The 23973-nt window shown below is 40.7% G+C and overlaps 1 protein-coding gene across 1 annotated transcript in view; it reads right to left on the reverse strand.

Annotated features, from left to right (window-relative positions):
• Window positions 1-23973, reverse strand: part of LOC126335843 (dynein axonemal heavy chain 8-like) — a gene marked incomplete at its 5' end in the record, with an annotated part of 446097 nt that overhangs the window by 104744 nt on the left and 317380 nt on the right. Inside the window, one exon of the mRNA XM_049999312.1 lies at window positions 20175-20567. Within this exon, the coding sequence (XP_049855269.1) occupies window positions 20175-20567 (393 nt within the window). The remainder of the gene's footprint in view (window positions 1-20174; window positions 20568-23973) is intronic.

The raw sequence follows: 23973 nt of genomic DNA on the forward strand, positions 1-23973 counted from the left end.
TCTAAGTAGGTTACAATCCTTCAGGTGTTAAATTTTGATACACACTTAGACATTTCTCCTTCTTACACAAAGCATAATGAGAGCTTCTCACACATAATCAACATTGAAAAATGACTTTGCTTAGAAACTCACTGATTAATGTCCCATTATTCAGAGTGTCCCACTTATCTTGACTATCCCAATAATTTTTCATCAAGAAGCAAAATTAAAATATTTTGTAGCGAATGTCATTTAGCTACCACAGGTATGTTAATTAACATGTTTGCCTTTCTTGTAGCTTTGTACATTGTGAAGATAAGAACAGTAGTACTAATGAACCATTCACATAAATATAACATTATCAAAATTGTAACACAAATTTTGATTTGACTCTCCTGTATTAGCACACAGTGCAGGTACCCAGAGTAATGTAAGTCATCCACTTGCTGGAGCTAAAAGTAAACAAATGGAAATGCAAGGAACATGCACACTGTTCATTCAATCACCTGTCTTCAGTTGAAGATTTGTGTGGATAAAATGTATACCAACAATGAGAATGTAGAAATGATACTCATCATCTATAGAGAATATAAGTTAGTAGAACAGTAACTGCAGCAATATTTTCTCATTTGCAATGCAGGTACATGTAGTACGGTACTGCAGTACTTTTATACACTCTGTTGTATACATAGGGCAGTTCTTGATTAAAAACTTCATCATTGCCTTTCTTTTGTTGTGGCTGAAAGTGAGCGCATGTTACGCAATTAGAGAAACTTCACGGAGAGCAATATCCTTACAAGAATTCATCTTTCCAATGGATTTTTTCTCATCTTGTGACACTTCAGGGTCTTTGATGGAGACAAAAAGAGGTAGAACATTCAAAGGTGCTCAAGGTGGGGATCATGTGTTGGATGAAAGAATTCATTGCTGCTTCCAGTGTTGCCTGCTAAAGTGTATTAGAAGCAAGTACAAATATGGGCAGCCACTGTGAGCAGCACATCTGCAGTGATGAGAACTACATTGACCAGTATGCTGAAGGTCTTATGAGGATGAGGGCACTATCCCCTAAACCTAGTACACAAAATATTTCTTATGTCATATCCTCAAATAGCCCTAATCCTCCTACTAACTCCAGTTAGCTATAAAGGAGCAGCGCCCTCATCACCCAATAACACACTGGACTTGAGCAGCTGAATCCTATCCTTCACCAAGGCTTTGATTATCCATCACATCTGGGAATGAGAAACATCCTACCTAACAACCTTCCCACTCCTCCTAAAGTGGTATTCCATCACTCACAAAACCTACACAGTGCACCACATGTCTAGCACATGAGCCTGCCACCTCTCCCTCCCACATTCCTAGCCAGCAAACCAGTAGTATCCCTCCAAGTCACTAACTACCCACCTGGAGCCCTCTTTCTGCCTCCCACTTCTATCCCTCTATTTACACTACCCAACACAACCCACACCCCACCCTAAGACCACATGCTGAAATGTAAACCTGTCTGACCGTCCAGCCAACAGCACATATCAAAGCACATATCCCTGCATTTGTATTAGTGATATTATGTATGAACTATTACTGCATGGGACTGAGTGAGGTGGCCCAGTAGTTAGCACATTGGACTTGCATTCAGGAGGATGACAGTTCAAACCAGCATCTGGCCATTCTGATTTAGGTTTTTCTGTGATTTTCCTAAATTGCATTAGATAAATGCAGGGATGGCCCTGTGGAAGGGCATGGCTGACTTCCTTCCCTATTCCAATGGGATTTATGGCCTTGCTGTTTGGTCCCCTCCCCCAAATCAACTGACCAACCAACTACAGGGGAAGGTGATTGAGAAGAGATAATATTTAACATAACACTGCTGCAATGTCTAATCATTTGGAAAAGAGAGGAAAAATCACCATCATTATACTGCCCACATAATACATATATTGTAAGCTCCTCCTCCATTTCCAAAACATGACAGTTCATTTAACCCTAGACAATAAAGGGGGAAATATTACATTGTTACTAATCCATCATAAATTTCATTACTCCATATTTTATTCTAAGGACATAATAATTTGTAGCTTTTGCACTAGTTGATTACTAGTTGATTTATTGATCCATCCTATAAATCTTTCCATACTGTGGGGATACAGGACACACACACACACACACACACACACACACACACACACACACACACACACACACACACAGATATACAGTAATCATTTCGGCAGATACATGAATTTTAGCTTTATCCACAAAGGTTCTTCCAGTAGCTGCACTGTCTTGTTTCAAGTCTTTCATATCTTAAATGATCTAGGAATTATGCTACTGAATAGAAGCAATGATCCAATAAGAATGCCCTTAGGGTTTTATAAAAGAGTAAGAATGATGATATGTCTTTTACTTTATACGGAAGACTATTGTAAATTTGTATAGTGCTGTTTGCTGTGGAGGTTTTACAGGCTGATGTCCTTATTGACTTGACATGAAACTTTTCCTTTTGTCTTGTATCATGTTCATGGGTATTAAAATTTTCATTTACATCTTTTAAATTCTTTCAAATATATTTACAGATTTCTAGTATATACATACAGGGAAGAGGGAGAATTGATGACTTTTGAAAGAAGGGTTTTCAAGAATCTGTTTGTTGAGCATGCTGCATTGCTCTTACAGTTCTTTTTTGAGTTAAGAAGGTGACTGAACTAGGTGGTGTATTACCCCAGAATATAATTCCATACAGTAGGTTGCAGTGGACCTGGGCAAAGTAGGCAGTTTGGACAGTGCTATAACTTGCTTTGAGAGGGAGTAAATGCAGACTGTAACATATTTTATTTAGTGTTCCATTAATTTTGTTTATATGAGTGTGCCATTTGAAGTTATTTTGAAGCCATAAACCTAAAAGCTTTGTTTCCAGAGAAGATGAAATTTTGTTGGAGTTTGTCATACTGGTGTAGCACGCATCACCTTTTAAACAGAAGTTTAGGAATCTTGTTTTTTTGTGTTTATCATAAGTGCCCCTCAAACCATCTGTTTAGCTGTTCTGTAGTCTTTGTAACAGCTGTTTGAAGCTGACTTGGGTTATTTCCTACAATTAGAATGCTTGTGTCATCTGCAAGAAAAGTGTTTGTTTGTGACTCAATGTTCAGGTCTAGATCATTTATACACAGCAGAAAGAGGAATGGCACAAGAATGGGTCCCTGAGGGACTCTTTTATTTAGAACTTCTGCAGCAAAGAAACATGTCCTGGCGTTTTCTTTTAGTTCGTGTTTTATTTGTATTTTTTGTTTCCTGTTCGTCAAGTACGAAGTGAACCATTTTAGTGCAATGCCTCTAATGCCATATACTTGGAGCTTCTCCAACAGTATGTTGTGGTCCAGTATGTCAAAGGCTTTACTTAAGTCTAAAAAAATGCTAGTGGCTCTTTGTTTTTGGTCTATTGCTTGCAGGGCATTTTCTATAAAATCATAGACTGCACTGGTTGTTGATTTATTTTTCCTGAATCCATGCTGAGAATACGTGAGAATTTTGTTTTGTCTCTAACAATTTTGTTACTTTTTCTATGATTTTACTAAAGCCTTTTTTTTCCATTTTCCTATGAAACTGTTCTATAGTTTTTATATATGTTTTGTCTCCTTTCTTATGGATAGGGACCACTTTAGCAATTTTTTAATTGTCTGGAAATGTGCCTGCCAGAAAAGATTAATTTACTGTATCTGCAAGAGGAAGTGAAATGTTTTCAATACATTGCTTTACGATGTAATGAGGAATACGATCAATCCCTGGTGACATTTTCCTACGAGCTGATGCAGAACTGATGATTTCATCTGGGGTTGTTCCATCAATCTAGATTGAAGAGGAACATGAGTGCACTTTGTTTTTCTGTTTCTTTTTAGTATCTGTTTTGTCACTGACTAACAAATTATTTTTGATCTCTGCAAAGTCACATTTAAAAAGATTTGCGATATGTTGGGGATCAGTTATAGTCTTGTTCTTATGGTTAAGAGTGATATTTTCCATTTTATGGGACACTTTTATTTGCTTCCTTCTTTAAGACTTTCCATACTGCTTGGCTTTTATATTCTGTTATGAACTTATCAGGGGCCTTTTTTATTTTTTTATTTTATTTATTTATTTATTTTTTTCTTTTTTATTATTTTTTTCTTTGCCTGTTGTATCACTCTTCTGTACATATTCCTGTATGTAGCTGTTTAGAAGAGGGGGTACGTTATTGTTTTACCTGTATTTGAGTAATTCTCTTTTCCTCACACTTAAAATTTGGTCCCTGTTGTTATCCATAGCTTTGCTTGTTTAGTTGTGCCTGTTATTTCTAGTGTTTTGAGAGGGAATGCAATTTCAAAGTAATCAATAAAGTTGCTAGGGAATTTCTCAAACTTTTTGTTGGTGTCATCTATTTGCAAAACGTTTCCCACATTTCTCCTGATAACAGGGAGTTGAATGTTTCTATATTGTGTGTATGAAACTGTCTTGCTGTTATAGTTCTTTTATAGTTCTGGTTGGGCAGTAAGTGGCTTTGGATGGTGACAACTTGAGCTTCATGATCACTAAGGCTTGTACTTATACATTTTGTAGTACAACTTATATTCACAAACATGTGATCCAAGGCAGAAGCAGCAGTTTTTGTGATTCTTGTTGGGACTGTTATAGTCTGTTTTAAGTTGAAAGTATCTGTGAGGGTGATCAATAGTTGTTTTCTTTTGCTTGTTCCAAGAAAATCAATGTTGAAGTCCCCACAAAGTACTACTGATTTTTGTCTAGATGAAGCCTGTTTAGGACATATTCAAGCTTACTTAGAAATGAGTCAAAATTTCCATTTGTGGAGCAATAAATACATGCTACAATTGTATTTGCCTCACTGATTTCAATGAGAGCCACTCCAAAGTCTGTTTCTGCACTGAGATGTTGAAACTTATTGATTGATGTATGTTTTAACCCATACTTAATGAACATTGTGGTACCTCCATTTTTATAACTGCCTCTACAGAAGTAATTTGCTAGTGTGTATCCTGGTATAGAAAAAGAGTCAATTTGGTCATTATTTAGCCAATGTTCTGTAATGCACAGAATATTTAGTAAAGTTAAGTTCTGGATTTAGTAAGTAGTTATCCAAGTAAGTAGTTAAATCTAATTATAAGGAACCATGCAAAAAACCTTGGCTTACTAATGGAATAAAAATATCTTGCAACCACAAAAGGGAACTGTATCTGACAACAAGAAGGAGTAATGACCCAGAAACAGCCAAATATTATAAAAACTACTGTGCCATATTAAGAAAGGTTATTAAAAAGTCCAGAAGCATGTCCATCATGTCTGAGATGAATACCTCTGATAACAAAATCAAAACAATTTGGAATATTATTACAAGGGAGACAGGACAACCAAGAGTACAGGATGACGGAATCACCATCAAAGCGAATGGAAACTTGATAAACAACAAGACGGAAGTCGAAAACATTTTGAATAATCATTTTTTAAATGTTGTAGAGAAAATAGGATCTAAATGTTCATTAGAAGAAGCAAGGCAGTTAATGGAAGAGGCCTTACCCACACCATTTGATGCAATTGAAGTTTCACTCACTTCTCCATTTGAAATTAGGAAGATAATAAACTCTCTCAAGAATAAAAGCTCACATGCGATTGATGGCATTTCCAGCAGGATAACAAAAGCTTGTTCCCAAGAAATAAGTGGGATTCTTAGCCACATATGTAATAGCTCTTTGAAGCATGGTATTTTCCCAGATAAGACTGAAGTATGCCATTGTTATACCACTGTATAAAAAAGGGGATACGTCTGACGTCAACAACTACCGCCCAATCTCTCTTCTGACTGCCTTATCCAAAATTCTTGAGAAAGTAATGTATTGTAGAGTAGCTTTACACCTTTGTAAAAATAAAGTTTTAACAAAATGCCAGTTTGGTTTCCAGAAGGGTTTTTCAATGGAAAATGTTATATATACTTTCACTAATGAAATATTAAATGCTCTGAGTAACCGGAAGTCACCTGTTGAGATTTTTTATGATTTATCAAAGGCTTTTGATTGTATAAATCATGGAATACTTCTAGATAAGCTCAAGTACTGTGGTATGAATGGGACAGTGCTCAAATGGTTTAAATCATACCTAACTGGAAGAGTGCAGAAAGCTGAAATAAACAGTTCATATAATATGCAAAAAAACTGGTGATTTCTTGAACTGTGGAACAATTAAGAATGGGGTGCCGCAAGGTTCGGTCTTGGGTCCTCTACTGTTCTTAATATACATTGATGACTTGCCATTCTATATTCACGTAGATGCAAAGCTGGTACTTTTTGCCGATGATACAAGTGTAGCTATCACACCCAACAGACAAGAATTAACTGGTGAAATTGTGAACGATGTTTTTCAAAAAATTATTAAGTGGTTCTCTGCAAATGGGCTCTCATTATACTTTGACAAAACACAGTATATACAGTTCCACACAGTAAATGGAATGACCCCATAAATAAATATACACTTCAATCAGAAATCGGTAGCTAAGGTAGAATATTCAAAATTTCTACGTGTATGCATTGATGAGGTGTTGCACCGGAAAAAACACACTGAGGATCTGCTGAAACGTTTGAGTTCAGCTACTTATGCTATTAGCGTCATTGCAAATTTTGGTGATATATATCTGAGTAAATTATCTCACCACGTCTGTTTTCATTCTCTGCTCTCGTTGTTGTTGTTGTGGTCTTCAGTCCTGAAACTGGTTTGATGCAGCTCTCCATGCTACTCTATCCTGTGGAAGCTTCTTCATCTCCCAGTACCTACTGCAACCTACATCCTTCTGAATCTGTTTAGTGTAGTCATCTCTTGGTCTCCCTCTACGATTTTTACCCTCCACGCTGCCCTCCAATACTAAATTGGTGATCCCTTGATGCCTCAGAACATGTCCTACCAACCGATCCCTTCTTCTTGTCAAGTTGTGCCACAAACTTCTCTTCTCCCCAATCCGATTCAATACTTCTTCATTAGTTATGTGATCTACCCATCTAATCTTCAGCATTCTTCTGTAGCACCACATTTCGAAAGCTTCTATTCTCTTCTTGTCCAAACTATTTATCGTCCATGATTCACTTCCATACATGGCTACACTCCGTACAAATACTTTCAGAAAAGACTTCCTGACACTTAAATCTATACTCGATGTTAACAAACTTCTCTTCTTCAGAAACGCTTTCCTTGTCATTGCCAGTCTACATTTTATATCCTCTCTACTTCGACCATCATCAGTTATTTTGCTCCCCAAATAGAAAAACTCCTTTACTACTTTAAGTGTCTCACTTCCTAATCTAATTCCCTCAGCATCACCCGACTTTATTCGACTACATTCCATTATCCTCGTTTTGCTTTTGTTGATGGTCATCTTATATCCTCCTTTCAAGACACTATCCATTCCATTCAACTGCTCTTCCAAGTCCTTTGCTGTCTCTGACAGAATTACAATGTCATCGGCGAACCTCAAAGTTTTTATTTCTTCTCCATGGACTTTAATACCTACTCCGAATTTTTCTTTTGTTTCCTTCACTGCTTGCTCAATATACAGATTGAATAACATCGGGGATAGACTACAGCCCTGTCTCAGTCCCTTCCCAACCACTGCTTCCCTTTCATGTGCCTCGATCCTTATAACTGCCATTTGGTTTCTGTACAAATTGTAAATAGCCTTTCGCTCCCTGTATTTTACCCCTGGCACCTTTAGAATTTGAAAGAGAGTATTCCAATCAACATTGTCAAAAGCTTTCTCTAAGTCTACAAATGCTAGAAACATAGGTTTGCCTTTCCTTAATCTAGCTTCTAAGATAAGTCGTAGGGTCAGTATTGCCTCACGTGTTCCAACATTTCTACGGAATCCAAACTGATCTTCCCCGAGGTCGGCTTCTACTAGTTTTTCCATTCGTCTGTAAAGAACTTGTGTTAGTATTGTGCAACTGTGGCTTATTAAACTGATAGTTCGGTAATTTTCACATCTGTCAACACCTGCTTTCTTTGGGATTGGAATTATATGGCGTCATATTCCAGTGTAACTCATCATTGAGTTAAAGAGTTTTCATTCCACAAAAGCACGTAATCAGAATAAATGCTGGAGCTCATCAAAGATTATCCTGCAGACACTTATTTAAAGAGCTAGAAATCTTCACTGTAGCCTCACAATATATAGATATTCACTTATGAAATTTGTTATTAACAATCCAAATGAATTCAAAAGTAATAGCAGTGTACATGGCTACAACACTAGGAGAAAGGATGATCGTCACTAATCAAGGCTAAATATAACTTTGGCTCAGAAGGGGGTTAATTATGCTGCCACAAAAGTCTTTTGGTCACTTACCTAATAGCATCAAAAGTCTGACAGATAGCCATATAGTACTTAAAAGGAAATTAAAAGAATTTCTTAATGGCAACTCCTTCTACTCATTAGATGAATTTTTTGAATTTTTGGATATAGTAAATGGGTAATTTCCCAACCTCCACAAAAAAAAAAAAAAAAATTGAATGTCATGTAATATTTTGTCTAATGTAATATCTTGTATAGACACCTTTTATTAACTTTACATGTTCCACATCTTAACGAAGTGTCGTATTCATGATCTATGGAACAAGTACTAATCTAAAACTTTGTTTGTTATTGACTGAATATTTTGATGGCAAACAGAAAAATGTTTGTTGCTGTAATTTATTTGATTACCAGTACTGGGATTTGCATTAACATTTGAGATTCCTAAGGGCATTTTTATTATATCACTGACCTCATACTTGCTTGGTAAGGATCTGTCCATAAAAAACCATCTGTGTGGGACAATTATAAAGTCTCCTATGGTATGTCACATACAAAATTAAGCAGCCTATAAAATGTCCTGTTTTACACCCTATAATGACAATAAATATCAGATTGGTACCAATTTCAAAAGTTTAGCAATGTTGGGTTAATTAGAAGGCAACTTCATCTTTTTCATGTGGAACAACACTAACAAACAGATCAGACCCAGCAAGTTTATGATTCAACCTTTTACATAAGTCCATTTATTCCAGAGAAGTCACGTTTCATTTCTGTTGTTTCAGTACGAATATGACGATAACTTTATGTGTACTGTAATGTCGCCTGTAAGTTATTCCGCATGTTGGTATCCACTCAAACAATTCCCATTCACACGAATTGCATAAGGTGACATCTCGTCCCGTAAAATTACTTTTGCTTAACGTGAAAAATTGTCTAATTTACATCTTCTAATTAAGCTTTATATAAAAAATAAATTGTCTAATTTACATCTTCTAATTAAGCTTGATATAAAAAGTAATATACACCTCTATATAACTGCTTAAACATTTCCCACCTTGACTTAAACGTGTCCATCTCCTGTAACAGATTTCAACATTTAACTTGACAGTGCTGTCGGCGCGACACAATGACGCAACCGCCAGAAGAGACGTGTAACAATAATCAGAAATACTTCTACTCTTTGAGGAATACAAGTGCCCTCGGGAATATTTCGGCAACTATCTACAAAATGGCTCTGAGCACTATGGGACTTAACATCTATGGTCATCAGTCCCCTAGAACTTAGAACTACTTAAACCTAACTAACCTAAGAACATCACACAACACCCAGCCATCACGAGGCAGAGAAAATCCCTGACCCCGAACCCGGGAACCCGGGCGTGGGAAGCGAGAACTCTACCGCACGACCACGAGATGCGGGCAACTATCTTCAACATCACTAATATTGCCCAGGCAAACCATATGGTTATTGCCATACCATAATATTGCTACAACTGTCTATTGCTCTCTCAATTGAGCAATGTTGACGAGCTTTGTCTGTGGCAATAAAATCTGGACCAGAAAGCGTTTCAACGGGGTATGCTTTTGCTACAAGATGGACGAATTCGAGCTAGTATTAAGCCGTTCTAGTTTTACATCACACAAGGAATAAATTTAGAAACAAGAGAAATAGTGCTGTGGACGCGGTTTTATTTTTGTAATAAACGGAATGCTTCAGAAAATTTAACTCATGAACTGATGCGGGATACACACCTGTCCCAGAATTTTACCAGAATGTCGAAACACGATTTCCAATATTGCTCATCCCCTTAGCTGACCTGGATAGATATTGGTCAAAGTCAATAGACAGACAGATAGCAGAAAGATTAAGAAAATAACGTTGTTCACTCATGAAAACTTGTTTGTCTCTATGATACAACATTTTTATGATTGCAGACCATCTCCCCCAGAGACCAAAATCCTGAATTCGGCTCTGGTCTTCTTAATTGCTCAGTATTCTTCCCACCTAACCCTCGTCCCTATACGAATATCAGCGACGCGCGAGCGTGTCGCGACGGGCCTCCACCCGCTGATTGGCACATTCTACTTTGCCACACTCGCTCTCCGCTTAGCTTTATTGTGACGTTGCGTAACACGTGACACAGACATAAGAATAGTTGTGGTAGTCTATACAGGGTAGTCAGAAACAGTCTGTGAGTCTCACAAGCTTGTGAGAGTGATGCAGGGTAGATTGTGCTGAGAAACAATTGTTAATAAAAATTCGGTTAAGTTGCGCCGTTTTCGAATTATTAACATTGAAGTTAGACGAGGTCGTTGCAAGCTCGCGGGCCGCCTCGTCATGAGACGTGACAGTAGCGATCCTAGCGCACAAAGTCAAAACTATAGCGTCTGTGACATTATGATTCTAGGAGTATCGCACCCATTTGAATGATACTGATTTCCCGACAAGTCACGCCAACAAATTATTCCTCAAAGCATGCATTTTTGAGTGTACATTCTTGCTACGTTTTACATTGTTGTTGTTTTGGTCTTCAGTCCTGAGACTGGTCTGATGCAGCTCTCCATGCTACTCTATCCTGTGCAAGCTGCTTCATCTCCCAGTACCTACTGCAACATACATCCTTCTGAATCTGTTTGGTGTATTCATCTCTTGGTTTCCCTATACGATTTTTACCCTCCACACTGCCCTCCAATACTAAATTGGTGATCCCATGATGCCTCAGAACATGTCGTACCAACCGAACCCTTCTTCTAGTCCAGTTGTGCCACAAACTTCTCTTCTACCCAATCCTATTCAACACCACCTCATTAGTTATGTAATCTACCCATCTAATCTTCAGCATTCTCCTTTAGCACCTCATTTCGAAAGCTTATATTCTCTTCTTGTCTAAACTATGTATCGTCCATGTTTCACTTCCATACATGGCTACACTCCATACAAATACTTCCAGAAACGACTTCCTGACACTTAAATCTATACTCGATGTTAACAAATTTCTCTTCTTCAGTAACGCTTTCCTTCCCATTGCCAGTCTACTTTTTATATCCTCTCTACTTCGACCATCATCAGTTATTATGCTCCCCAAATAGCAAAACTCCTTTACTACTTTAAACGTCTCATTTCCTAATCTAATTCCCTCAGCATCACCCAATTTAATTCGACTACATTCCATTATCCTCGTTTTGATTTTGTTGATGTTCATCTTATATCCTCCTTTCAAGCCACTGTCCACTCAGTTCAACTGCTCTTCCAAGTTCTTTGCTGTCTCTGACAGAATTACAATGTCATCGGTGAACCTCAAAGTTTTTATTTCTTCTCCATGGATTTTAATACCTACTCCGAATCTTTCTTTTGTTTCCTTTACTGCTTGCTCAATATACAGATGGAATAACATCGGGGAGAGGCTACAACCCAGTTTCACTCCCTTCCCAACCACTGCTTCCCTTTCATGCCCCCCAACTCTTATAACTGCCATTTGGTTTCTATACAAATTGTAAATAGCCTTGCGCTCGCTATGTTTTACCCCTGCCACCTTCATTATCCATCTTAAAAGTTTCTGCCACAAAATTCTGTACCGACATTAGTAAATTAAAAAAAAATGTTCACGGCACGTAAATGAATATGAACTTACGAAGGTGGGTTGCCAGACATCGTTAAATGTTATCATGGAAAAATAAATGCCTATAAAAACAAGTGGTTGCGCCTATTTCATTATAAATTACCTCCAGTTTCAACAGCTGCTGTCTTCTAATACGTCTGTAACAGACACCAATTATTTACTAATGTTAAGAAAGAACAAGGTAAACAAAATACGGCAATGAGATGGGTAATCTCAGGTGGCTGCCCACTCGTGGTCTATGCTATGAAAACAACTGACACTAATTGTATCCAGCGGGCCTCTTGAATTTGCGCTCACAACAGCACAAGCTACCCTGTAACGCCCTTACAAGCTTCTCAGACAGTTTTTGATCACCTCGTATATCCCTATAGTATATCTCCTTATTCCTACTTACATTTATTTTTCGGGCTTACGTCATTAGCTTGTTCGTTCTTTACTTCATCACCAAAAAAAGCCTAAGAAAAGCTAGACAGGCCGTACTTGTATATATTTGGCTGGACACGACCATAAAAACACAGACATGACCAGTTAAGGCCACACGTCTGGCTCTAAATCTACTGCATCCCTCTAAGGTGCACTGTTCACCACTAAGCCTCTCAGTACCAAAAGTTCCAATGCTTCGGTAGAAGGATTGAATGATTTTAATAACGTAAGTTTAAGTAAGAATACATTTTTATTCAGAGTTTATGTTTATATTCCGAACTTATAGACAACATATTGCAGTATTTGTGCTCTGTCTCATTATTAGAGTTCTGTTGCTTCAGGATGTCTCCCACAACAATAAACTGCGATCAGATGCTCCATACAGTCACTCAAATGGAACGGGGAATGAGACAGGTAGACATCACTCGAATCTACGCTTGAGTCTAAGTGACGTCCCTGGAATCTGGAACAAGTTTCTATAGACAGTATCAATTGAGGACCGCCACAGAAGTGCCCGCGAAAGAAAAACAAGTGTGCAGGACAAATGTCTGCATATAACAGAAAGCAGAAACCACCAACACAATGCTACACGTTTACAGCGGCAGTTCGAAACAGCTACATGAGTGCACGTGTCAAAACAATACGATGTAGTCTCAATGGGCAGGGATTACGTGCTACAAGAGCTCTCAAGGCTCTTCTTCCTTGCTGTGTTTGCTGAGGGCTCGTGTCTCATGGGCATGAGTCCGCTCTTGGTGGACTAAGCAGCAGTGGGACACAACGATCTTTTCTTATGAGACCCTGCCAATACCGATATTCGTATGTGGAGGCAACGAGGACAACGTTTAAACCACAATGCATTGTTGACCGCCTCCCCTTATCAACGTGGTTCAGTAATTTTTTTGCGGTGGAATCATGTAAGGCCATACGATACTCCTTGAAGCAATACATAGAGGAACGACTGTTGTGATGTATTGGGACGATATCGTTGCACGCATTGTGGCTCCATTTGGTAAACATATTGGAGCGCGATACACGTTGATGGAGGGCAACACACAAGTCCAACAACACAATCTTCTGCACCATAGACTCAGTTGGATGGAATGGCGTCCATATTCTCCAGATCCCAACTGCATTGGGAATACATGGGCCGTGCTGAAACGAGCGGTTTGCAATTGTCCTGTCACATCTGAGACATTACAGGACATCATAGAGACTGCTATGGAGGAATGGGACGAATTCCACAGGCTATCTGGACAATGTGGTGAGGTGTGTGCCTAATCGCTTTCAGAAGTATTTCCTGTCACGAGGGGAGGGGGGAGACAGTTGTTTCATAAACGATGTGTTGTGCAAGATGACAGTGAGAAGGCTGTGGTTGCACTGGACTATTTTGTAAGGTTTTACTTATTTATTTGCATTTACCACGTGAAAATGTGTTTATCATATTTTTTTCTTATGACTGAAACTGACAGTACTAAATGAGTTATGTTTCCTATTACGTCCAGTATTGACAATAAAGCTACATGCAACAGCTATTTTGACCACTGTATGTGGCTGTATGTACAAGCACAAACTTTCGAACGAAAGCGGAACGATATTGTTTTCGCTTAGACACATAACTGTACCTGAGCCGTGTATCGACTCGTGCTACACCTTGCGTTTAGATTGCATTGGTTTTCCTTTTCTTACCCTGACATGTTTGTTTGATATATGTCGCCTGTCATTAAGTGGCTGCTTGGTTGTCTTTTCCCTCTGCTATCGATATCTGCGTTTTTGCTTCCGGGAAACTGCTATGGAGGAAGTGAGATCTTTGACCGGTTGCAACCTCGTGTGGTGGCGCGGAAGTAGGAGGGGGGGGGGGGGGGGTTGTGCGCAGAGAGTGTGGTGGACACGGGAGGGCAGTGTGGCTCTCCAACGCAAAGCAGTCGTGGTCGGTTGTACCGAGTCGCCACGTGATTTATGTCAGTTGTGTGTAACGAGTGGGTCGAGATGGCGGAAGAGCTCCCCGGGTGTTGGTTGTCTACAGAATCGCCCCACGAGTAGTTGCTGTTCATTTCGCCTTGGTGGTACGTTAACAAGATTCTTTAAATCCTCCGTTTCAACACTGGAGTTTAAAAGGAGACATCTAACATGAAGGAGCGGTCACCACCCGTCAACGTTGCAGAGAAGACGTGAACTCCGGTGACAGAGCGTGTTGTCGCGTGAGTGTGGCGTGTTGGGTACGCTGGCGATGCGTGCGCGGTCGGATGTGTGGATTCTTGCCATCGGAGGTCGTGTACTGCCTGTTTGAGCATAATTGCAAGTTAAGTTCGTGGAAGGTTTAATCATTAAGTAATAATTTTGTGTAACCAGCGTCTCTTCTGCCTTGTGGCCGAAGGCGACAGGGTTTCCTGTCCCCGGCACCAGTGTAATTGAAGACTGTGATCTATCCTCCTCCTCTCGTTACTGTCCGATGGGAGGTGTAGTTTTGGCAATTTAAATTGTTTCGCTATTCTGTCTTGGGTTATGAGTAAATTCATGCTTCTTGTTGGTTGATCATGTGGTCGCTCATTCAGGACTGTGTCGTGTAATGTTTCCTTGCACGAGGTTAGCTCTAATTCTGTCAGCAAGTTAAGCCATCTTATAACAAATTTTCTCTGGCTAAAAGTCGGTACAGTGACCAGCCTGAGAGTGGCAATCGTGTTTATGGGCGTATTTAAATTGGTCAGTATTCTGTCTAGCCTGAGCATCCCTGAGTGGGTGATTTGTGGCCACCTTACACGGGTCCTTCATATCTGTTATATTCAATGATATTCCAGGACACTTATGTTTAAAATTTTTTTAATTCCTCTAAGTTTGTAAATTCCTTTTGTTGCCATTATTCTTGTGTTTGCTAGACCTGTTTAATTTTTTAATGGCGTTGTTGGTAGCTTCACTACCTCACTGTTCTGTATTTACTTTAGTAGCCTGTTTACTAATGTTCTTTAAATTTTCTTAAATTGTTGTGTTGCTATAAATGACTTTGATTGGCGTCAGCGAAGTGTTTTAAAAGGTATTTTATTGCCGTACTGCTAGCTTCTGTTTTTTATTTTTAAAAAATTTTAAACTGTTGTTTTGCTATAAATTACTTGATTGCCGTTAGCTGCGTGTTTTAAAAGGTTTTTTTGTCGCAGTACTGCTACTTTCCGTGTTTAAAAAAATTAAATTGTTGTATTGCTATAAATTACTTGATTGCCGTTAGCGGCGTGTTTAAAAGGCACTTTATTGCCGTACTACTAGTTTATGTAAGATACGAACAAAACATTTGTGAAAATCTCAACTCGACAGTAAACTAATAGAAATTTGGCCCCGTTTCCCAACTTGTGGTGTGGCTTGTAGTAACCGTAACCATGTGTGTGTCAGTACCGCTGTCGGTGAGAGAAGTAAGAGCTGCGAGCGAGAGGAAAGCATTTACAGACAGGAAAGAGATAAATATTGCCTTGCAGCACGAAATATTCTCCATCCCTGGGGTCCGCAGCTCGTGGTCTAGTGGCTAACGTTGCTGCCTCTCGTTCACACGGTCCTGGTTTGATTCCCAGCTGGGTTGGGGATTTTCTCTGCCCGGGAACTGGGTGTTTATGTTGTCATCATCATCATCATCATCATCATCATTCATGACAACAGCTTGAATGGACTGTGTACAAATTGGGACTTTGTGTGGGCGCTGATGACCGCACAGAGCTGGGTTGGGGATTTTCTCTGCCCGGGAACTGGGTGTTTATGTTGTCATCATCATCATCATCATCATCATCATTCATGACAACAGCTTGAATGGACTGTGTACAAATTGGGACTTTGTGTGGGCGCTGATGACCGCACAGTTGAGCGCCCCACAATCCAATCATCATCATCACCATCACCCTTCGGTACAACATTGGCAACTCCTTGGCAATACGTCAGCAACTCCCTGCAACGTCAGCGAGATTGCCCAGCCATACAGCAAAAATGCCGTCTATTGCAGTCACAACGCAGAAATGTTGACGGGAACGCTATTGGAGCCAAATAATACCGTAAAATATGGCCCATATAAAAGCACCTTAACCCTAGCAATATTAAGGCATTTTCCGTAACATGCATTACCAGGGAGGGCACGTGGGAGGTACTTTGTGCCCGACCGAAAAATTTAAAAAAAGGCAGAATTCATTAGTTACTGTTGAATTATATTAACAACATACCTTTTTACACTGAAGAGCCAAAGAAACTTGTACGCCTGCCTAATATCGTGTACGGCCCCCGTGAGCACGCAGAAGTGCCGCAACACGACATGGCATAGACTTGACTAAAGTCTGAAGTAGTGCGGGAGGGAATTGACACCATGAATCCTGCAGGGCTGTCCATAATTCCGTAAAAGTACGAGGGCGTGGAGATCTCTTCTAAATAGCACGTTGCAAGGTATCCCAGATATGCTGAATAATCGATGGGTAGTTTGGCGACCAGCGGAAGTGTTTAAACTCAGAAAAGTGTTCATGGAGACACTCTGTAGCAGTTCTGGACGTGTGGGGTGTCGCGTTGTCCTGCTGGAATTGCCAAAGTCCGTCGGAATGGTGAATGGATATGAATGGATGCAGGTGATCAAAAGAGGATGCTTACGTACGTGTCACTGTCAGATTCGTATCTAGAAATATCAGGGACCCCATATTACTCCAACTGCACACACTCCACACCATTACAGAGCCTGCACCAGCTTGAATAGTCCCCTGCTGACATGCAGGGTCCGTGGATTCATGAGGTTGTCTCCATACCCATACACGTCCGTCCGCTCAGTACAATTTAAAACGAGATTCATCCGACTGGGCAACATCTTTCCAGTCATCAACAGTCCAATGTCGGTGTTGACGGGCCCACACAAGGCGTAAAGCTTTTTGTCGTGCAGTCATCAAGGGCACACGAGTGGGCCTTAGTCTCCGAAAGCCCTTATCGATGATGTTTCATTGAATGGTTTGTGCACTGACACTTGTTGATGGCCCAGCATTGAAATCTGAAGAAGTTCACAGGAGAATTGCACGGTGAACGATTCTCTTCAGTAGTCGTTGATCCCGTTCTTGCAGGACCTTTTTCCGGCCGTGGCGATGTCGGAAATTTGATGTTTTACCGGATTCCTGATATTTACGGTACACTCGTGAAATGGTCGTATGGGAAAGTCCCCACTTCATAGCTACCTCAGAGATGCTGTGTCCCATCGCTCATGCATCGACTATAACACCACGTCCAAACTCACTAAGATCTTGATGACCTGCCATTGCAGCAACGGATCTAACTGCGCCAGACACTTGTCTTATACAGGCGTTGTCCACCGCAGTGCCTTATTCTGCCTGTTTACATATCTATGTATTTGAATACGCATGCCTATACCAGTTTCTTTAGCGCTTCAGTGTAAGAGGCACTGATGTGCGAGTAGAGTTCAGAACCTGAAAACTCTTTTAGCACACTCTCAGGAGTATTAACGTACTATCAATAACGTGTAATATGGAACTTATGATTGCCACAAAAACTTTAAAAAATGCAGATTTCGTTCATTGTTGTTGACTTTTACTGTCATCTTACATTTTAAGGAGATACTGATGTGTAAGTGTTTGTTGGGGCTTATGGGCGCTCAGCGTCGAGGTCATCAGCGCCCTGACACGCATTAAAGGGAATGAATGTGGGCAGACCTAATAAAATTGTAGCACACACGTAAAGAAAGCAGGAAAAGAAGGAAAATGCTACATAAGAAAGTAGAACGTAAGGAAAGGGAAAACATAGCAACAAGAATGCCACAGTAAATTGTCATTGGCTGGCCACTTACATAAAATATGGGGAGCTTGTCACACAGTGAACAAATTAAGAGCCTCTCCCTAAAATCTTTGTATATTTGACATGGCACAGAACTTTAAAGCTTTAACCACATTCAATCCGAGTGTTGCCTAAAAGAGATGGCAGGTCCGCTGGCAAGTCAGCCGCGGCCCGCTGGTCAGAAAATAAAACGCAATCCAATAAAACGTGGCGCACATTGACCTGGACGCCACAAGCACCACACATTGGAGGGTCTTCTCGCCGGAGCAGGAAGCCATGCGTCATAGGGCTGTGGCCTATCCGAAGCCGAGTGAGGAGATCGTCGTCTCGTCGACGGGGCTGAAAGGAAGTACACCACACACGCGTTGCGGGCTTGACTATACGGAGCTTTTTGTCAATCACTTCCAGCCAGTCATCCTCCCACCGACGCATGACTCGTGAGCTCAACAGCGAGGTGAGTGCGAGCAGGGGTATAGCACATTGAGATACTTGTGGATCGAGACACGCCTCCTCGGCTGCGAGATCTGCCCTTTCATTCCCAGCAATGCCGACATGCCCCGGAACTCAGCAGAAAGCCACCACCTTCCCAATCGCTGTAGGTGGAGGAGGGCATCCTGGATGGTTTGGACTATTTTATCTGCTGGACACAAACGTTGCAAAGAGTGAAGGGCACTTAGTGAGTCGGAAGTAACGCACTGAACATGGAAATACTGAATGCATTCAGGGAGGAAAATGGCGTCTGCTACCGAAAATTACATTTTTGGTTAAGTTTAATGAAAAAATTAAATCATATATGGAATCTGGTAGAAGAAATCATTAAAAATAATACATTTTTCATAATCTTGAAATATAAAGTAACTGACTAGATTACGGTATTTTCGAAAGGTAGGGATGAAGTATACCCCTCCCCCCTTAGTACTGTGGCATTTATATAAATGATATGCCCTCTAGTATTATGGGTAACTCTAAAATATTTCTGTTTTCTGATGACACTAACTTGGTAGTAAAGGATGTTGTGTGCAACATTGACTCGGTTTCAAGTAGAGCAGTACATGACCTCAGTTCATGGATTGTAGAAAATAAACTAACGTTAAATCACAGTAAGATTCAGTTTTTACAGTTCCTAACGCACAATTCAACAAAACCTGACGTTTTAATCTCACAGAACGGGCGTATGGTTAGTATAACTGAACAGTTCAAATTCCTAGGTGTTCAGATAGATAGTAAGCTGTCGTGGAAAGCCCACGTTCAGGATCTTGTTCAAAGACTTAATACTGCCATTTTCACTATTCGAACGGTATCGAAAGTCAGTGATATTTCGACACGTAAATTAGTCTACTTTGCTTATTTTCATTCACTTATGTCGTATGGTATTATGTTTTGGGGTAGCTCTTCCGATTCTAGAAGGATATTTTTGGCTCAGAAACGGGCGGTTCGGGCAATAAGTGGTGTGAGTTCACGAACCTCTTGTCGACCTCCTTTCACGAGTGTAGGGTATTTTGACATTGGCCTCTCAATATGTGTATTCCATATTGTCGTTTCTTGTTACCAATATTAGTTTATTTCCAAGAATAAGCAGCTTTCACTCGGTTAAAACTCGGCAGAAAACAAACCTCCATTTGGATTGGACTTCCTTAATTCTTGTGCAAAAAGGTGTGCATTATACTGCTGCATCCATTTTCAATAAGCTGCCACTCGAATTCAAAAATCTTAGCAGTAATCCACGCGCTTTCAAATCGAAACTGAAGAGTTTCCTCATGGGTCACTCCTTCTATTGTGTCGAGGAGTTCCTTGAAAAACTAAGATGATTCGCATTGTATGGCTGATAGCGTTTGCTTAAAATTATGGACTGATTTTCTTTCAGGTTGATGAACATTTATTTTTATCCGTTATTACTTTTGATGTTCATGTACTGACACGTTCCATGACCTCGGAGATTTGGTCCTCAATTTGGTCCTACGGAAGTTGACATTTAAATAAATAAATTGATTAAGAGCGTGAAGAAAAGCAAGGGCCGTGTACGAGGGCTGGTGAGGTGTGACCTGGTGCATGCTGGCGGTGAGCAGCTTCCTGGCGTGCACCTCCTGGCCCTGCCCCATGGAGATGGCGCTGCAAGGCACCTCGAGGCGGCGGGCCAGCCCCTCGATGAGCGGCGTGGGGTCACTGCCCATACTCAGCAGGCACACCAGCGGCGTGAGCGCGCGAGACTCCTCCAGCATCGGCTCCATCACCGTCACCACCGGGTCCGCGTACCGCTGCCCCAGTGACGCCGCCACGTACTTGCGCGACTGCGCCAGCGTGCGGTCCGGGCACCACGCCCGCACCAGCATCAGCCGCCGGAACACGTCCAGCGACTCGTAACCGTCTGGCATCACCTCCTCCTCGGGTGCCTCCTTATCGTACCACGCTCGCCAAGCTTTCTCGTTCACAGCCACCTGCACGTCAAACACCACCATGTATATGTCTAACAAAAAGAGAGAGAAGGACTCTCTCTCTCTCTCTCTCTCTCTCTGTGTGTGTGTGTGTACGTGTGTGTGCCGGCCGGAGTCGCCGTGCGGTTCTAGGCACTACAGTCTGAAACCGCGAAACCGCTACGGTCGCAGGTTCGAATCCTGCCTCGGGCATAGATGTGTGTGATGTCCTTAGGTTAGTTAGGTTTAAGTACTTCTAAGTTCTAGGGGACTGATGACGTCAGACGTTGAGTCCCATAGTGCTCAGAGCCATTGGAACCGTTTTGTGTGTGTGTGTGTGTGTGTGTGTGTGTGTTCACTTGCAGGTACAGGACGCTCCATATTATTCGGGGAGGAAGCTTTTGACGATGTTGGCTATAGTCTGATTAAAATTACTTGATAGTTGACACTTCACGTGTTGGAAGTGTCTTCCTCCAATCAGAGCGCTCAACCACGGCTGAACGGTTCGCCGTTGCCCAACTGCCACAACAAATGATCAGTTAACTTCCAATGCCTTGTCTGCCTTTTGTTCTTGTTGTAGTTTGATCTCGAATCCTGAGTCCGGTCCTTTTATTTCGCGTTTCATCTCTCTCTCTCTCTCTCTCTCTCTCTCTCTCTCTCTCTCTCCCTCACACACACACACACACACACACACACACACACACACACGCACGCACGCACACGCACGCACGCACACACACACACACACACACACACACACACACACACACACACACACACTCATACACATACACAAAACGATGGTAATGAGCTATGCACATTTGTTACACACCACTAGCCAAAGACTATTGGATCCTTTCGCATAAGACGCGATTTATATTCAGTTATCATCACAGAGATCGGCCTACAGTAGGTAAACTTCATACAACATGGTGTAAAACCGAACTTTTTGACGACAGAAAATGATCGTCGCAAGTGGCTCTGTAGATAGATAGTGGTCATTCTTGTAATGGTACTTGAATTACGTAACCATTACGGCACCTCACCTCAACCTCTCGATACCAGCAATATTCTACTGTGTTTCTGTAAAGTAGTTAACATATTTCTGAATCAACATTCAGATTTGATTTCATTAATATAAGGGTACTTTGATACATCGATATGTTTATGTTGCAATGATATTATTCTTACATGTATTCTTTCTTTTGTCACTATGATCTTTTTCGTACTTGTAACTGTGATTTTTGGGCGCGTTAGCGGTTATTAGAGAGTCAAGTTTTGGTCGTCATGTTGAAAAGAAGAAAATTGTAGTCAGTTTATAAAATGTCAACTTTAACAGTGAGGAAGATATTTTCAAGTATGTTTTATATTGTGAAGTGATGTTTTGTGAGTTACGTGATATTGCAACAAAAGTAATAAAAAAGAAGTATAACACGAAAAGATGAGTGGCTAGTTTATTCATTATTTCATGAAATGACTTTATTAACTGTGCTGTAATGACACCAGCCACATAATATAATTTTGTTGTTGCCCGAAAATGCAATATTCAGCAGCGTGAGCAACACTGCAATCATAATTAATTTTTGACCATTGTTGTGGTAGGGATGTTAGAGTCTCAGTCTAGGTGCAAAAGGATGCGGGTGCGAGTATCACCAGTAAGTAACATTTTTTTTTTCTTTTTTAAATCTTTACCAGAATGACTGAAATTATAATTTTCAATTAATTGGTCTCATCTAATTTTTGTATTTTTAGCCTTTTGTTGCATCATTTTCATCGTCGTACTGACTTCATTTGCTCTTATTTTTCTTCCTATCATTATTCTTTCTTTTGGAATCTGCTCGTGTCTCCTATAACCTGTGAAAGAGTTCCATCCAAGACTGCCCATCGATGAATTTCACGTGAGCTCACGTAGCAAAGGCGTGAAGTTGCAGTCCACTTTTAGCGCTGAAACTTATGTTTGTTCTGTCTTGAGATTGCTCTTACAGATCAACTTTAATCGCCGTGAGCAAAGCGAGAGTGATTAATAGTTCTGTCGCAGGTTGCTGAGTGCCACTTTCTAGGATGCAGAGTGTAAATTTAGGGTTCAAAATGCTTTGTCTACTGCCGTTCAGTCATTGGTCATTTAAAATCATCTGTGGGCAGAGCTTCTCGCGTTCCCACCGTACCTGGTTACAGCAGCTACCAACATTGCTCCGCATTACATGAACAGCATGTCAGCACTTGTGAAGTGATCCGATACGTGTTTGCGTATTGCCTTTAACCCAGCGGTTGCTGATGTGGCAACACTGCAGTGCCAAGTGACGGACGTCGACTATCAAGTAATTCTAAACAGACTATAGACTGACTAAGCTTGTCCACGAGAAGTTGATCATTCGTGGGGTGGCTGTAGGAAACAGCAAGAGGCGTGCCATGCTCCGTATGAAGGCTGTCGATGGAGCTATGAGAAGCAGTGCTAAAATTAGTGTAGGGGATTCCGTAACCCTGGTTCGCTACCATGTCGTTCTTTTTTTTTTTTTTTTTTTGTGGTCGCGCATGGTAGCCGAGCTGCTGAGGAGCTTTGTTACGGCCTGCGCGGCTCGCCCCGTCGGAGGTTCGAGTCCTCCCTTGGGCATGGGCGTGTGTGTTGTCCTTAGCTTAAGTTAGTGTAAGTTAGGTTAAGTAGTGTGTAAGCTTAGAGACCGATGACCTCTGCAGTTTGGTCCCATAAGACCTTACCACAAATTTACAATTATTCTTTTTTGGTGATTTGAAGTCTTCGACTTTTAAAGGTATTATTTTCTATTTTCGACACAATCACTTTATGATACAACCATAACCAGTTTCGGCCTTCATGGGTCATCTTCAGATGCTATGGACGGCATTTAATGAACAAGTTTTCATGCATTGTCAACTCACTTGTTCAACAAATGCCGCCCATAGCATCTGAAGATAGCCTTCGAAGGTGGAAACCGGTTACGACAGTATCATTAAAAAAAATCAGCAAACGGGCTGTCGGTTCTTCAGTATTTGTTTTGATTTCTTTCAAAACAGAATTTGGTTCTACAGCGTTGTGTTTCTGATTACTTCCTGTATGTATCGCACTCTCTCCACTGTATTGTGAATATGTTACTATATTCTGGCTGCTTTTTGCTCACATCCTTAATGTTGGGTGGAGTAAATTATTCCATATTTGTTTTTGTATCTTATAAAACAGAAGCTGCTTTCACTACATTTTGTTCCTGCCTAACAGACCAACAGTGTGATTGGATTGAATAGTTTCCAGCAAACAGAATACAGCATGTCATTCTAAGTGGAGAGAAGCCTTCTGATGTAGTATTACAGGTCCATTAAGTTTCAAAATATATATAAATGATATAGCAGACAACATTGTGAGGCAGCCCGCATCTCGTGGTCGTGCGGTAGTGTTCTCGCTTCCCACGCCCGGGTTCGA

The sequence above is a fragment of the Schistocerca gregaria genome, chromosome 2 (assembly GCF_023897955.1).
Source record: "Schistocerca gregaria isolate iqSchGreg1 chromosome 2, iqSchGreg1.2, whole genome shotgun sequence".
Taxonomy (NCBI): Eukaryota; Metazoa; Arthropoda; class Insecta; order Orthoptera; family Acrididae; genus Schistocerca; species Schistocerca gregaria.